Below are 17,615 nucleotides of genomic sequence, written 5' to 3' on the forward strand. Positions count from 1 at the left end.
TGACTACAGATCTATAAAACCGAACAATGTTTCTGTAATGATGACTCAGAAGAGAAAAAAAAAACAACCTCAAAGACGTGATTGAAAGAACTGAAATGAAATACTATTCCATCTTTCTTGTTTTTAGCAAGATAATTTTGGTTCGCTGTTGACTAATACAGAATTATAGGAATAAAATGCGCTATCTCAGTCTCTGCATTATTGGCTTTACATTATCGGTCCTGACAGCTGGCTTTTAAAATGCAGTAAATATTGGGCAATGCTGTTCTGTTAAGACAAGCCACTTCATCAAGCATATTTCCAAATCACACTTTCTTTTCAAAATATGTTTAATTTCTCTGCGTGTGGCAAAGGAGCCCATTGCAAAATTGACCTGCAACAGAGTGCCCTCTACTGCATGCATTCAGCAAAGAAACACAAAGCAAGTTCCTTAACAATGAAAGCTTGATGTATTGAGTCTTGCAGACTTGTCACAGGGCACTGGCCATTGAACTAAAAAACAGCATGTACCTGAACGCATACAGCACTCTTCCCTTCTTTAAAGAACTGCATACCTCAATGGAATAATAGTTTAAAGTAGGTGTAAAAACTGCACAGGATGTTTCATTGTTTCAAATGAAATCAGCGTGTGTTGTTCCACCAAAAATGGTCTGTGTTTATAGGCTGGAGAGTTATTATCACTTTGGCCTTTTTCTCTTTGCTTCCAAAAAGGATCTACGACAATAAGAGGTAAAAAAAATCTCTGCTTATAGAGTTGTTCTCTCAGACCTTATTTTCTCCTCCTATCTGTTTGCCATTCACTCACTACCACTAAACTGAATTCCCTTTTTCATTCTGATGTCCTTGGTAAACCTATCAGGTTTTCCCGAGTTATGCCTCTTGCAAATGATTAAGAAGATATTTCATCAGTGCTGTCTCAAAGACCAGAAACCAACAGCTTCCGAATGTACCATGAAAGCAATTCTATAGCCAGGCATAAATTCTCAAGTAAGCCTATACTTTTGAAGGAGTCTTCCCATTTTTTCTTCTTTCCTCATTCTCAATCTGACTTGGGCCAGGCTAATGCTGAGGTTCCTGATGGAACAAATACTTTCAGCTGCCATTAAAATAGGAGGGCTCTCAAAGCTCAGTCCTTCATGGATAAGAAAGCTACTTCTAAAACACTGATATAAACTGGTATAAAAAAAAAAAAACATTTGAGTAACATTTGAAATGCCCTTATTTCTACAGTGAAGCCAATGCTTTGCCAGTAGTATCCACGAAGCAACAATTTCATTCTTAAAGTCTCAGCTTACGTCTTTATGAGCAGCTCTGAAAAGCAATTGAACTGGATCTTTCTGCACAAACAAGAGTGTCCCACAGTAACCCCAGAGAGCATCTTTGAATGCCTCAGGATGCCTTAGGACATTTTTCAGTTTGTCACTAGGGCAGACTAGAGGCAGGTAGTAAACACCAACGTTCTCCAAAGCAACACAGTCAGTTACCAACATTTCTTTATACAAAACAGAAACAACACAAGAAGGCATTTCCATAGTACACAGTGCATATACGGCCTTGCATATATTTCAGCCATGAATTGTGTCTGCGGATTTATTCCCACATGTGAAACTTTCCCTTAAGGAAACCCCTGTTGGTAATTTACAACTTCTGAGGATGGTATCTCTGCAATTGCTTTCCCTTTGCTTCATACCTGTAAATCTTGTATCTTGTGCTAAATCCCTGTCGACTTCTGTCCACAAAATCTGTGTATTCCTGTGAACGATGGAAGGGTCCCTTATCAGAGAGGAGCCAGTCGAAGGGGCTTGTGGCATGCTGATCCGAAACAGCAGCAACTGCTAAAACCCAGCAATGAAGACTCAGTGCTATCCACTCCCATAGAGCCATCAGAGAGAACAATTCAGCACCAGCACTGCATCGCCATATCATGCTTCCACTGGGGACTTAGAGCCTTCATTCTCTTAGCTTTCCCTCAACACCTAGACAAAATACACAGTCAATTAGATAAGCACACACTAGGCATCCCTTGGAAGCAGAAACAAGTTTCCTTTCTTTCAGCTTAAAGAGATAGTGGCCTCTACTTTATTACATATTACATTAACATAAACCCCACTAGGCTAGTTAACATTGGAGTGTTTCAGTACTTCAAACGCTGTGAAACTAATGTCTTCATTAACATCATCAGCGATAATATTTACTGTTGAAGGGAAACCTTCACAAATTGTCATGGGAGGGATTGTTGGTTTTTTTTTTTTTTCGTTATTTTTCCCTCCCCCATAACACCGATCATTAATGAAAAATATACAACAGAAGAATTATTGCCTTTTAGCATCAGTTCAAAAGCGTTCAGCAATGTCTATGCATTAAGATTTCAGTTCACTTACTAGACAGAAAACAGGCGAGATTCAGAAGAGCCAGCCTGCTTTCCTTTTTTTGTCCTTAGAAAAGTCACTTAATGGCTTGCCTTCACTGCACACTTAGTTATTAGGATCAAGTCGTCCTGTTCCAACTAGCGTAGCCGGACAAAGAGCAAGTATGTTGTTTAGCTGTACTGGAGCTACCCAGAGGGATGAGTTCAATGAGATATGCAGGCTTCAGATCCTGCAATTTTAAGTATCCCTAACAGCAGCACTTGACCTGCAGTCCGATTCACTTCAATTGAATGGCTCGATCTAGAAATACTATTGATATTGAGCCTTGGAAATTGTTTGGGTGCCCAATTAAAAATCAGTAATCAATCATAAACTCTATTTAAGAATTATTCAGTGAAGACAAGCCAGTTTTTTCCTATACCTCAGTCTCATAACTGTGAAATGGAACAATGATTCTTTATCTTGCTCAGATTTTGTGAAAATATCTATTCAAGAGCATGAACTCCCAGAAATACTGAAATATACAGAAACAATCCATTTTGATTTTCAGTGTAAGATAAAACAACACAGAATTAAGCAGAATATGCTAATGTGAGGGCTTTCATTTTTCTAGTTGATGAAATGATGCGAATATGTGCTCATGAAAAACATTTTTTAATTCACAGTCAAATAAAACAGCACTCGTTATGACATTTTTACTGTGCCCCCGCTATGATATTTTTTTTTTTCTTGGCAGGAACTTTTTTTGTCTGCATCAGTAATTTAATTTTCAAGTATATCCCAAATACAGGTTGCTTCCAAAGAACCGTACTGCAAATACACACTCTTTAACACCCATCCATTATACTGAAAATGTTGTAGCTGAATAAACACGCTCTCTCCTAATTTCTCACCATTAATATTCTAAAGAGTCTTTGGTATAGATTTTAAACATAACTGTTGCAGGATGCAAACTGCCTCCAAAAGAGAAGTTCATTTGGACCAACAGGAATTTACAGCCTAAGAAAGTAATAATCATCTGTTATCTCAACCAGAGAAAGTTTGTTGTTTTCTTAGTACAAATGTAAATGTTTGTAAAATGTGATTTTGACCTGATCCTGCAAACATTAAATGCGTAAGTAATCTCACTGAGAAAAGACTATTCATATATTTCACACTGAACATATGTCAGAGCACTGAGTTGTAATCGTGGTAGTTTATGATCATGAAACACAGTCTGCATTAATTTTATAAATCCTTTTGAAATGAGATTCTGCAGCAAAGAACTCTCTTAACTGTTATTTGTACTCTCAAGCAATCACTGACATGCAAAAAACCCTGCAGATCTGTGAATGCTGTGTGAAGCTCCCGTATCTTCTCTCCAGACTGGTGTTTCTTTCTTTCACAGACTGGTGTTTATTTGTGTGAGGTTACACTACTGTGCAAACTTCATGGCATCCCATGAACAAGGGTGCATAGATCTGAAGCAAAACAGAAAAGCAATAGCTGACTCTCCTGGGCTATAAAAGCCATCATGATTATTTAATTACCATTTCCTGATAAGAATTAGCTCACAATGAATGTAGAAGCCAGGCTTTAACATTCACCCTCTCCCTCCTACCATCACATGCCTATAAGCAGGAAAAAATGTATTGCACAACAAATCCATCCCCCTCTTTCAACTTCTCAACAAGCTAGAAAGACTGTGGGCATGATTTCTTTACATTATCTACAGTTCTAAAGGGCATAATGAGAATTGTAATTTTTTACACCTAATGTTGTTATCAGATTGAGAGCTAAGACAGTGTTCTATGTTTTATAAATTAACTTCTGAATTGAAAAAAAATCATATAATGGTTTAATGTACAAGAGATAAGAGTTTACTCTTTTGGGTCTCTATTAACAATGAAGTGTTTCAGGGCATTATACTGTCATGACGACTAATTGAGCTTCTTTTGAATTTAAAATGATAATAGTGAGACTGGAAAATGAATTGCTATGTATAGGTAGCATCTTCCTACATCCAAAGGAACAGTGAAGAGCTATCCTCTGTATTAGCCTTAACACTACACTTCATGCTATGTCATAAATTTACCACCAGCAAAGCACCTTTAGAGAAACTGTGCAGTGACAGAAGAAAATTATCTCCTTGTATAAAAAATAAATGAATTTTTCCAAAAGAGTTTAAATATTCAGCTGGTCAATGGGGAGAGCAAAACAACGCGTGTGTTTCTAACTGATACTTATCCACTTGTGCATATTGCCCAGTCATTGCAGAAACAGCCCGCATATCATGATTCTCAGAACACCCTTGAGAGAGAAATTTTTACCTCAGTTTAACAAACAGGAAACTGAAGCATGAAAAGACCAAGGTTAAGATTTTGCAAGCTGCCAAAGGGGTTTAAATGTGTATTCTGTGTTAAAAGACAGATTTGAAAATCTCAGCCTAAGGAATTTTCCTAAGGTTACATTGCGAAAGATCTCTCAAGATTTTAAATACTCAAATTCACTAACAAATTCAAATGCCCAGAAAACAATTTTCAAATATAGGTATGTGGAACATACAGAGGTCATATTTAGAACAGCCACCACAGAATTCCAGGAAGGAATGATCTGAATTAAATTTGCAGGAGAGCACCTGCTGTCTTCAGGGTGGGCTGTGAGAACTGAAAAATAAACAAGCGCCTGGTAAATAACTGAGGTGGTGGATTTTAGAACAGAAGAGACACTCTGTAAAGAAGATGCTTCAAATAAAACTGGCATATCAACACGCTGCCTCTTTAAAGTGCTAGCTTAGAGGACAATTACCAAGCATAGGTGCACAGCCAAATTACTTTTTGCTATCCCCAGCGTTTCACCCAACTACTACTTGCAAATGCTGATGAGTCTTCATCCTTTCCCCTTCTAAATTCTGAGGTTATATTTTTATATATAATTTTTATATTTTTTAGAAATCTGTTAGAAATCTGTGGTTCTCACAGGCATTAATGCAAAATGGTCTTGACTGGGTAACTTCTGGGAATACTTCTGGGAAAGCTATGCCTTATGTTTCATGAACACGTAAAGGGTGCTGAAGATTGGTAAACTCCATGTATTAATTCCAGCTGAAAATGTAGTCCTGGCAAGCACAAAACAAACACTGTGACCACTGAGCCAAATGTCACCAAGCTTCACCTGGCAGCAAGTCTACAGGAAATCTGTAACCTTTTTGTTCTCTATTTTATGGTACAACACAGCAAATTTATCTTCTTTTTTTTTTTCAGGAAAATTCTTCTAACATTAGAAATGATATATGATTGCATAGGAGTGGGTTATAAGGCCATTAAACTGCTGCACCTAAAAGTTCAAAATTTAAGTGTTTGCTTTATTCCTGCATTGAGCTCTCTTGCATAAAGACCATGAACTGATAAATCACGTATACTAAATTACACACGGTAAGTCTATGAACATAGCCTGAAATATCCTTTCCACTGTTACACATGGAACAATGCTTGCACAATCTCTGTCAGCATCAGAGAAATGAATGCAGCACTGTCTCCATCATTCTCCCTTTTTGCTTCTTAGAGGAATCTCCTTCTGACAGTGTAAAGGCCGAAGACCTTTGGTTTAGAATTAGAACTTAGAATTCTGTGAAAACAGTGAAACAACCCAGTTCTCTGATGGAAGGATGATGTCCTTCTATGCTGGAAGGATTCTGTTGGATAAAAACTTACTTTGTGGTAAAATGTTTAGGTTTGTAATTCTCAGATATGTTCTTTTAAAGTAAACTATTGGGTTATCATGAAAAAGATGTTCTCCACAAGTGAAAGTTTAATGTCTCCCAGATTGTGTTTTCAAATGCAAATCATAAATCTAGTTTTCTTTAAATTAAGCAACATAATAATTGATAAATACGTTTCCCTTTAAGAACAATGGCAACAACAACAACTCTGTGTGTCAGAGATTACTCATTGCTGTAAGATCATGGGCTAATCAGCTGATGACCCTGCATTTTCACTTCTTCATCCGAATTGTGGAGATGATCTCGTCCTCAATTTTTGGCATATTAACAACTAAAGGAATGAGATTTAGGGATGTGTTTGTCCTTGAAATTCTCACACAGTCCAGTGTAAACAGAACAGCCAAGAAGCTGATGATGTGCCATGGAATAAAAGAGCAGAATGTTCTGGAATGGGTATGGGCTACACAGGAGGAAGAAAAAGCAGGGAATGTGCTATGCTCTGCTCTCAGCCATTACATGGATCTTGTTCTTCAAACAGATATATCCATAGAATAAACTCTGCCAAGCTAAACTTTCTGAAGGGTAGCAAAAGGACACATGAAATAAAGTTCTGTCTTGCTCTCCTAAGCAGCCATTTGACAGTGGTTAACTTTCACAAGTTAGCTTTCAACTACCAAAAGGACAGTGCAGTGACTAGAAAGGCAGGATGTACATCTGGCAGAACAAAAAAAAAGAATAGAGTTTAGGGAATTAACGGATGGATAACTCTGTCTGCCATGAGATCTGATAGACGTGAGGTTGAAGATACAGCTGCTGCTAGGATGCAAAAGTAGAAAGCACCTAGGTAGAATGTATGGTCAACAGATGATTTTCTGGGGGGGGTTTGCATCAGCTTGTTTTCTGTTGTTCAGGTGAGGCCTAGGAACAGTCATCAAATGAAGGCTCAAAAGCAGATATGTTGGCAAATCTGAAAGAAGAAAATAATTCTACACTCAACATCCTTAAATGAATTCTGGACTTAAAAATACATAGGATCTTCGTATCAGGTCTTGATGTTTGCTTCGACTACATGCACCTTATTAGAAACACATTTTCTTTGTTCAGAGCTTCACCCATTGCTGAATTTCAGCTTTCTTCTCTACTCTCTATGTGAGACAAGGATAAAACTACAGTAGTTACACACCCAAAAGCCAAAATAAAGAACAAATGGGATGTCTGATTTTAGCTCTGTTTGGAATATGAGTTTTGATTGTCATGGTTTGCATGGTTGCCAAAGGAAAGTGCATTGGTGTTTGCTCTGTATGAGCAGCAATTCACCACTGCAGTGTCTGTGAGCATGTAACTGGATGTACCCACATGATTTTTATTGTATCTCTGTACAGATAGTGCCAGTTTCCTTAGTCCTTGAAGTACACCTCAGCTGTCAGGTATGCTGAGGTAATTGTTTTCATGCCTGATACTTCTAAAACACCTTTTTTTTTTTTTTTTTTTTTCCTTTGCTGCTCAGATAATGTAAAAAGCCCTTAGGTACGCCTTCAATCTGCTAACCCAAGTTCATCCTCCTTTGCAAACCTCCTGTTTCAGCTGACAAAATAGGGCAGCATCCCCAAATTACAATTTCAGGTTTTCTACCTTAAAGAGTTAGGCTGCTCCTCTGGGGAGCATTCTGAGGGGAAGAAGTGAACTGCTGGGGCCACGGGTGGGCCTCAGTGGCCCTGGCTTCCCTCTACCAAGCCAGGGCTCGGGGCTCCTGAGCCTTCCATCCCTGCCCGACAGGTTTGTCTGTCTCATCCCCAGCCACTGTCTCATCTTTGGGCTCACTGGCTGGACCTCAGGCCTGGCTGACCAGGCCACTGGCAGGCCCCTGCATGGCTACCAGCCCCACACTGTTCACCCTCATTGGCTTCTGGGACCACTGAGGCCCGTGCCCACCTGGACCATAGCATATGCTGGCTCTGGCTGCATACGCTGGCTTTTTAGCACTCTCTCAGTTCTCATAAACCAAGTGTGGCAGTTCTCCTTTACCACATAAAGGCACCTCACAGTGCATGATTTATGGAAGAATGTGAGAGTGCCCTGAACATATGAATTGTGGTGGTACGTGAAAAAGAGAGAGAAATTCACCCACTCTTTGTGGCATCTCAGCTCCTCATCTAAGATTCCTCTCTATGTCCTTTGGAAATAAAATCCAACGGTCACACAAGGAGCTAAAACAATGTTAAATTCTGGAACATCTGAGCAGGACTCTGCCTGATCTCTGCGTATCAGGCACCCAGGATGCCATGAAGCCACAGTAAAGTCTGATGCTTTCAGAGCTGCAAAGCTGCTCCAGGCTGAACGACTGTATAAAAGTTCTTAGGCCTTTATGTTTCCATGAGTGTACATGAGCTATCCCGTATACAAAAATATTTGCATGTAGTACAGTACATGACATTTCAGTCTTGCCATTCCATCTCACGTTACTCTAAGTATTCTTCTAAACATCCAAAAATTTTTAATGAATACATCTGATAGAATGAAAAGAATAAGAATGGAAATAGCACAAGGTCTCTTAGGAAAAAAAAAAAAAGGAGAATTTATTCTAAAGGAATTTCTGTTCACAAAAATCCTAATGGGAAATAGATATTTAGAAACTTGTATTCCAGCTAACCGGAATTTTAAAAACTTAATGCTTAACCTAAAATATTCAATATCCTCCTGTGCAATGATCTTTTTGGATGTATATTATTACTGATGCTTAAGTAGGTCTTTAGATGCCTTCTAAAATGGGAGGAAGCATCTATATACAGGCTGTACACTAAGACTTTAGTTTAAGATTTTCAAATCTAAGGACCAGGTTCAATATAAGTAATCACTGGTGACTGCAAAAGGACTCATATAAGGCTAAAAGGAGATGGAAATTTTTGCTCAGCAACAATTTGTTGACCTGAAGAAAATGCATTTCAGAGAGGGAACAATTCTTGGAGCAAAGTTGCATTGCATTATAATTCTGATTTTAGCATAGAAACATTGATAAGTCCCTTAACATTCAGTTAATATCCAGTTTCCATACTGGTGTCTCTTTTCCTGATAAGATCAGGAACCAAGGGTATTGTGAAATCTGACAAATCAGTATCTATAGAGTGCTTTCAAATAATTTGATGACAAAAATGGTATAAGGTAAAAAGAAAACATTCAGTCTATTAATGGAGTACCCAACTATTTTTGTAGCTACTTAAAATATATGGTTGTGAAGATTCTATAACAAATGCTCAGAAAAGGAAATGGCAGCCTTGGACAAAATAGAAGTTTCCTTAAAGTTACTGACATTCTAATATTGTTTGTAAAATGATGAAGACAAAAAATAATGAGATGCAGTTATCCTCTGGTCTTAAGATGGGGCAAAGAGGGACAAAGAAGCAATTGAATGAAGTAAGGACATACAGACAAAATCTAGCTGACAGCCAAGTTTCATGTTCTTCCAGTCCCTCAGATATCTAACCAAATCCATAATCCCATACTTGTTTCAAATTCTGACAATTAAAGTCATGGGTTTGAGGTTTCTAGAAACCAATTTGTCAGTTTATGTGCCTTAGTTCAAGTATGGGATATTGCTCTATAGCATTAGCTAAGTAACATCTGATGGAGAATTTGCACTCTTCTTGATTTTATTTTCCATGTGAAAATTAGTTTAGACCAGTAGTTAGAAATAATCTCCATAAAAATCTAATAGAACGTCATTTGTCTTTCACAAACATCTCTGGATTCATTTCAATAAGAATGGTTGATTTTATGTATTTTGTTTCTTACTGTTGATATCTAATAAAATGGTAATGTTTTTGTTTTGCTTTTCCATTAGGTCCTTCAGACAAAGGTGCTCCAGAGCTCGTAATGTATTTTACAGCTGATTTCACAGATGGTGGAGCTGATTTTCAGCTGTTGTAAATGGACGGTTAAAATACCTTGCAGATTCCCAGGCTTCAGCTCATTTATGCTAGCAGAAAAGAAAAAAAAATAAGATTTATACCACCAAAGCCTTATTGGAAAAAAATGTGTAACCTGTTGTGCGTGCTGCCTAGACAGAACTCAGAGGATTCAAGAGCCCAAAGCTCAGAGTCTGATCCTTCTGTAAACTGCTGCATTTGACTTTGTGTAAGATCCTTTGCCGGAACATTCTAAGCCTATAACTAGTATATGGGCAATAGCCAGATCCTCTTAAATGTTCGTGTTAAAGCTATTAATTTTTTATAGTGAGAGAGGGACTTTATGGCTGACTGAACAAAGATTTGAGCTTCGGCAAGTCAGTCTGGACCTAATTGCATCTTAGGATGGATAATATACAAGGCTTGGTTGTAAAAGTAATAATTATGTCATGTGTACTGGGCAGCCTGCAATCTCATATAAATACAGCAGTGAAGCTTCCTCATAAATCTTCTTCTTATACATGATTATGAGACATTAGTTTAGGGAAAATAAAAGTTGTTTGTCACTTTTTGGACAAATTTAGAAGAAATTACAAAATTAGAAAGAAAAAAAAAACCAAGAAAAAAAATAAAAAATCTGTTAAAAGATACCCTTCTTGTGAACATCAGGTTATGAGAAAAGAAAGTCTGAGCTACAGTCTCGTCACCAATTACAATCTCCCAACTGTTTTAATTTAGCTAAGTGATAGTCTGAAACCATGGTGCTGCAAAATTATCACTATTTCTTGTTGCAGTTGATAGACAAGCACATTCTGATTTAATAGAGAGATGTTAAGCAAATGTCAAAAAGCTTTAAACTTTCCTCTAGTATCTTTTCAGTGCAGAACAGGGGACACATTGTCTACATTTCTTCTTAGAGAATACAGATCAGTGCAATCTCTCTAGATACGAGGAACATAAGATATCTTTATTACATCATCACCTTTTTTTTTTTTCCCTCCAGAAAGACTGAAAAAATGTTCTAGACTTTACCTAGCCAAGATAGACCTGCAGGGAAATATTTTATGAATATCTTTAAAAAAGAGCCCCTACTGTTTCTCCAAACAATGCAAATAAACATGATAAACATATGTTAACATATAGCTTAAATGTAGTTAGTAGGTTACTAAAGCTTTTACTTTTTAAGCTAATAAGTCAGATTCATCTCCCACTGGAGCAGTAATTAAACAAAGAGAATATCATCAACTAATGGCCATCACCAGCTAATGGCTCTCTGTGAAATAAATTCATTTCCAGAGGCTGACAGCAGGATAAGTCTCAACGTGCATAAACATGCTTTACATTAAGAAGCATCTTCATTAGAAATGTTGTTACAAAACTGAGGAATAAGGTAATTAATCCAATAAATGCTGAGCAGCCACACGTTGCTAAAGAACAGAGATGGGTGCCATCTCTGCCATGTATACCTGTCCACATTTCAAGACGGAGGAACAAAAGGAGGAAAGCTAACATTCTGCTTCCGCTGTGCTAAGTATTTCCTATAAGACAGTGCTGATATGATCACTGTTAAGATGCCAAAGTACACATCTATACAGTACATTTATGTACAATTCATCTTCAAAAAAAGGACAGTTCTAGACTTTGGAGTTATATATTAAGCTAAAAAAATAATAATAATAAAAAGATAAAATTTGCTGTAATGAACATCTGCTCTGTGTGACCTTCAAACTTCCAAAGAATAAGGACCATTACATTTTAGGTGAAAGCTAGCTATTTAATAGTGTATTCCTAGGCTGCCACCTTAACCCACTGTACCGTACCATTTTTCAGTGTTTTACACCTGTGAAGGTAAGACACAGAATAGAGTTTCAAATAGGAAAAAAATGAGAGGAAAGGAAGGGAAGGGAAGGGAAGGGAAGGGAATGTGTAATGGATTTTAATAATCCCATTTAACTTTAGAGTCATCCATGGTCAGTTAACCGGGTATTTTTGTTATTTCCAATGGTTAGTAAGCACTGAAAGAGCTAAATTAGCTCTTCAGAGTTCTCAGTAGTCATGAATGATATGGGATTAAAGATACAGACTAGTGCTCTGATTCCCCAGATTTAAGTCCTTTACTTGCAGTGTATGATAAATATCCTAAAAGCCACGTTTCTCATTAATCATGTGCTGGAAAATGTGGAAGTGAAAGTGTTACTGCAAATGAGTAGAATTTTTTAATCGCCATTAATGTGAGTGCTACAGCAAAGGTACCTGACTGATGAGCCTTGAGATCTCACCTCGTTATTAGAGAAACCACTACAGCTTAATAGCATTAATTTAGCTAACGGTACATATTGCCTGGTCAATCTTCTTTTGAAGACTGAACAAAATCTGTGGCTTTTGTGAAAGGCTCATTAAATATGTAAAGCTTTGACATGACAGAGGGTGTCCTTGTTTCCTCTTGCCAGCTCGTTATTTTGTGGCACACAGAGTAAATGGAGACTTTCAACGGGAGATGGGAAAACGCCTGTGCTAATAATTGATCACATGTATGACCCAGGGCAAAAGAGCAATTACACATATCATATGTGTGGAGGAATGGATGGATGGATAGGTATGGTGCATGTTATACGTATTTATATACTCTTGTGTATATGTATATAAAAACTATCTGTGTATATTCACACTTACTATACTACATGTAAGCTATTAATGTCAGAGCTAGGAAGCCTAAACAACCCTTTACAGTTTCAGCAGCAGGATGTGCTGTCGTGATGTACTGAATGCCTGCAGCTCAGTGGAACTCTTCAGAAAATGGAACTCTTCATGTTCTTCAACTTTACACAGAAAAATGTTGATTTATCAGTGATGGCAGAATACTAAGATGTAAAGAAACATGAGATCACATTAAAAAATCTTCAATTCTTTACTATTTTAATGATATCTGAGCCAAGATATGCAATGCCTTGTACAACTCTGTATGCAGCAAGTAGCATCATGAAGCTTGTTTTGCTTTTTTTCTAAAACTGAAGTTTATTTTGGTTCCAAATTATTATCTTGGAAATTGATCTTGCTTTCAGTGAAGTTAATAGCAATGCTCTGATCTCCTTTAAGAGAGCAGGATCAGGCCCTCTCTGAACAGCAGACATATTGAACAATAGGAAAGCAATACCACAAGAAGAATGTGGTTGCAATTTAAAAATGAATTAAATAAATGCTTGCTCGCTCTTATGAGGACATAGGATGAGATTAAGAGGAAGAGTAAGCCAATTCTCATAAAGTGACTATTGTAAGTTACTGCCTGCAGCAGTCTATCAGGACAAGTTTGTTTTTAATGCAGCCTATCTGAGAGTGTATTTTGGCTCCCTGTGTCAAAGAATATTTCTAGTGATTTCACTCCCAAATGAGATTGCTAATATTTCAGGAGAGAGAAAACCCCCCCAAAAAATCAATCTCTACTTCTGATTTCGAGAGGGACGAACCCTTGGGAGGAATAAGGAGCTGCACGTGACATCTAGAAAAGACTTAATGTTTTTAGAAAGTGCATCTAATGTCTTGCACCACTCCCTTTTTCTCCTAAGCAAAATCTTATGTAAATTAATTGTTCTCCCAGTTTGCTATTTAGACTTTCACAAACCATTCACGAGTCAAGCTTGCTGCTAAGAAGAGTGTTCTTTAGTTTTAAGTAGGTGTTGCATTTTTTGTTCAAACCTCGAGGAGGACATTTTTGAGACTGCTCATAGTCAGATGTGATAACTCAATTCCAAATTAATCCAAATGAAATAAAACTATTTTAGTCCCATAAATCACTGTCTCCGCCTGAGACTGAGAGCAGTAAAATCACAGTGATCTGTGTGAGTAGAGAACTAACTTTTCAGACACGCATTGATGTAAACAGTGAGTAGGCTCCTGTAATTAATTCTTCACAACAGTGTTCAGACAGTAGTAGGAAAAAATGGGAAAAGATGAGACAGGGTGATTACATCACTTGAAGATCCTCAAGTTGTTTTGTTGGCTTGTTGAACAAATGCTGCCTTCTGCAGTAAGATCTGTAAAACGTTCAGCTGCTTGTTTTCACATTTCCTAGTTAACGTTTTCCCTCACAGTGCTTCGTTATTTCGTGAACAAACACCCCAAACACAACAACTCCAGTGAACTCGGCATCTGCTGGGGAGGTGAGCTCTCACTGGAGGTGGATCAGCTTGCTGAAAATGTGACACATCTTTTTCTTTGCTTTTCTTTTTGCTTCGCTTATATTATGTACATGACTTACAGAGAAAAAATGGTTGAAGGCAAGACATTGAAGGCAGTTTCTTTACATAACTCTGATAACTGGCACAGCAACAGTGTCTCAGACTACAGCTCTTTGCCATGCTTAGATGCAGAGAGGACATACACATGGAAGATTTCCATTCTCAAAGCCAGGTCTTAAGGTAAAGCTGATAGAGCACAAGTAAAATGAGTAACCGCAAGCTCTGCTCTTGTTGGGCACTGACAGCAGTCTGTAAACTGAGAGCTAAATGGATTGCTCCTCTGAAGTTATTCCTTTCACCTTGTAAAAGCAAGTAGGGCCACTCCAGCTTTATCTCCTTATACTTAACGTGTCAGAGCCACCTGTCTCTGGAAAAGCACACTGTAAGGTTTTGATATCACTTTTTATAGCATTCTTTTGTGATGCCATATTTAAATATTGTTAGATGTCAGCAAATAAGTTATTTTAGTTTCTGCTGTCAGACTTGTTTGTCACATACATGTCTCCGAATTACCCCTTTATTTATTTTTAATATATTTTTCTTCCAAATCAGGTCTATCTCACGTTGGCCTTCATACAATGTGGGTCCATGACTGATTCTGATGCAGCCATCACAGAACATTCTTCACTTATCACATGCATTACATTTTTTGCCAGTCACGGATCTACTTTTCTTCACATGCATACACTTCCTTAACCTCCAAAAGAAATTATTACCACTTGAAACAAATGTAGTCTTTCAAAATAATAACACTAATAATAATCCCAAACAGCAAACCACAGCATATTCCACTTCTTCCCACTCTGCACTGTACGATTTAACACTTAATGAAACGTATGCAGAATATGCACTTGAATCCAGGAGTGAGCCACAATACGGATTGCTGGTAACAAAGCCCTTACCTTTGTACATGCATGCCGATCTCTAAGCAGCACAGGAATCGTAGCCCCCAAAAATCAGGTCTCCTGCCTTCCGATATATGGTGACAGTTTACACCCTATTTTCTTTACCTCGCTTTTTGCACTGTGCTACATACGGTTCATGCTCCTGGTGCCTGGGATTGGCTGGTGCGCCTATGAGATGCTCTCAGGACTCACGCCTGGAGCACCCTGCAGCCCCGATTAACTCTTTCAGCCCGAGCTCTCCGGTTCCCTTCTCAAGTCCGCCCAGCCGGGCGGGGCACACACCCCGTCCTCGAGAGGTTCGTTTTCCTCTTCCCTTCCGAAGGGGCGGGCGGTGGGCGCACAGAACTTCCTTCTCCCGCGGAGGATACGGCGAAGGGGGGTCCCGGCAGCCTGGGTCCGACACTCGGCTGCGGGAGCTCGCCCTGTCCGGAGCTCCCCCTGCAGCTGCGGGATTTGGCGTGCCGCCTCCCCCTCCCCGCTGCCTCTCCCCCGCCCCCCCGAGAGGGGTAAGAGCAATTCGGAGGAACGGAGCGGGGCTACGTCCAGGCAGAGGAACGGGCAGGCTGGCTGCCGACATGCGTCTTTAAAGGAGTTTCCTCCCTCCGAGCCCCCTCCCAGGTGTCCGCCTGCCACTGCCAATATTTGGAATTGGAAAATTAGCTCCTGACCGAGGAGGAGTCCCGAAGCCTCACAGCTTCAGAGAGTCTGAAGGTGACAGAGGAGGTGACAGCAATCCCTGACAGCGAGGCCAGTCACAAACAAGCAGAGAGAAAGAAGGGATGAAGGCTATTGCTGACCATTCCCTCAGGAGTGGGGTGTGAGGCTCGGGAGGTATTTACCCGCTGCCTCTCCTTTGTACAAAAAGCAAAAGAATCAACCGAACCGAAGCCAAAAACCGCCGGGCTGCTCCCTGGCATTCCCATTTTCTCCGAGTCATCCAGCCCTGTGTGAGCAGCGGGGATCCTCTGGTCTGGGAGCGCTGAACGCTGGAAATGAACGACCGATGCTAATGGGAATCTTCCCTATTAAGCATGCCTCACTCTCGCCGCATACTATCCCCCATTAAGACTACATTAATTGCATTGATTTATTCGATGTTTGTACGCAAAGGGTTTGTTGCCCCCCTCCCCGTCTGCCGAACCACCACCCTGCCCGTGAACTGCCCAGGCATCGCTGCCATCCATCTCCGTGACCGCGATCTGAACTACTCCGCTGCCCGCATTCCCTGCCCTGCCATCTCCCACCGCTGCCGGCACAGAGGGAGTGCGGAGTGCTCCGAACCGCGGGCAGCGTTCTGCTGATGGGCACATCAATCTCTTCTGCAGCTCGCTACCATTTAACAGAAGTGCCGAGGTGCTGCTCACCGGGCGGGTTATTCCCACAGAGAGTTAACCCCCAGGGCTTCCTACTAGTTCTTAATACGGAGAGAAAAATAAAGAACCAAAAGAAGGGTGACAAATTGGGTAGAGCTTTGGAAATGCACTTACCTAGGTAATCCTCTATACCTAGGAAAGGAAGGAGGTCTGAATGCACAGAAACTTTCCTTGAGGAGCATGGTGCGGGAGGATCCCCGCAGCAGCAGATTCAGAGAAGAGCCCGGGGTTTGGTTAATGACCCCAGCCTGGTGCGAGGGGCAGGGGGGGCAAGGGAGGCACTGACGGCAACGGGAAACTCGGAGGGGGAACAGGCTATGGGGAGGGATGGAGCCGGGGCGGCGGGGGGCGGGGGTGTGGGGGGTGTCCAGCAGCCGGGAGAAGAGAGGAACTGGAAGAAGGATAGGTTTTGGATCCCACGCCTGAAGGGCTTTCTTCTACTCCCCTTTCCCCCTTCCCGACATCAGCCAGCAATTTGGAGGCGGGAGGAGAAGGGGAGGGAAACAAGACTCGGGAGCACGGTATTGAAGAGGGCATTGATCTTTTCGGTTCTCTGCTTGCCACCAGGCAATAAATTCAGATCTCGTGTCTTTCTCACTGGCACCTCCACCTGCTTGCAAGCCCTGAGCACCGTCCTTGCGATCTGTGCACGTACTGCTGTGGAGACATGACTGCGCGCACACACACACACACACACACACACACACACATCGTGCACGCTAAATGACAGAGTTAAATGGAGCTCGGTCAATACCTCCTCGTGAGAACTAACATGTTCCCTCCCTACCTTCTGTTATTGAACGTGGGTGGATCTCTGCCTTTAATTAGAGACACAGAAACGTTGGAAGCATCAGCCGCAAATAGCACTATAACGGCACTCATCCTTTTTTTAACAACAACTATTTATTCCCCTCGGTCCTATTCTGAATTTTTATTTCGAAGTAAAGAAGTCCCTACTTGATCCAAAGGACAGCCTTCGCTTCGGAAAGCAGCAGGTAGACGCGTGTATATGTACATATATGTACGTTTGGTGCAGACGGTGCCTGTTCTCTACCCCCAGGCAAGCTGTAACACAGCATCCTTAGCACGGCGGTACCGAACCCGGTGGTGCTGCGGTGTACAGCATCCCCC

General features: G+C 40.3%; 1 protein-coding gene and 1 long non-coding RNA gene across 4 annotated transcripts in view; one reads left to right on the forward strand and one right to left on the reverse strand.

Moving 5' to 3' along the window:
* Positions 1–17,615, reverse strand: part of BRINP3 (BMP/retinoic acid inducible neural specific 3) — a 202,225-nt gene that overhangs the window by 183,399 nt on the left and 1,211 nt on the right. Inside the window, exons 1-2 of one of the 3 annotated variants that reach the window (XM_010715544.3) lie at positions 15,109–15,193; positions 1,691–1,976 (exon numbers count right to left, since the gene is read on the reverse strand). In XM_010715544.3, coding sequence (XP_010713846.1) covers positions 1,691–1,926 — 236 coding nt within the window. In that variant the 5' untranslated portion in view covers positions 1,927–1,976; positions 15,109–15,193. Of the gene's footprint in view, positions 1–1,690; positions 1,977–15,108; positions 15,194–17,615 lie in introns of those variants that run through there. The other 2 variants (XM_019618427.1, XM_010715542.3) reach the window with 2 other exon arrangements.
* Positions 17,233–17,615, forward strand: part of LOC104912241 — an 11,869-nt gene continuing 11,486 nt past the window's right edge. Inside the window, exon 1 of the long non-coding RNA XR_794490.3 lies at positions 17,233–17,479. This is a non-coding gene — a long non-coding RNA (uncharacterized LOC104912241). The remainder of the gene's footprint in view (positions 17,480–17,615) is intronic.

Source organism: Meleagris gallopavo, chromosome 10 (genome assembly GCF_000146605.3).
Source record: "Meleagris gallopavo isolate NT-WF06-2002-E0010 breed Aviagen turkey brand Nicholas breeding stock chromosome 10, Turkey_5.1, whole genome shotgun sequence".
NCBI classification, from domain to species: Eukaryota; Metazoa; Chordata; class Aves; order Galliformes; family Phasianidae; genus Meleagris; species Meleagris gallopavo.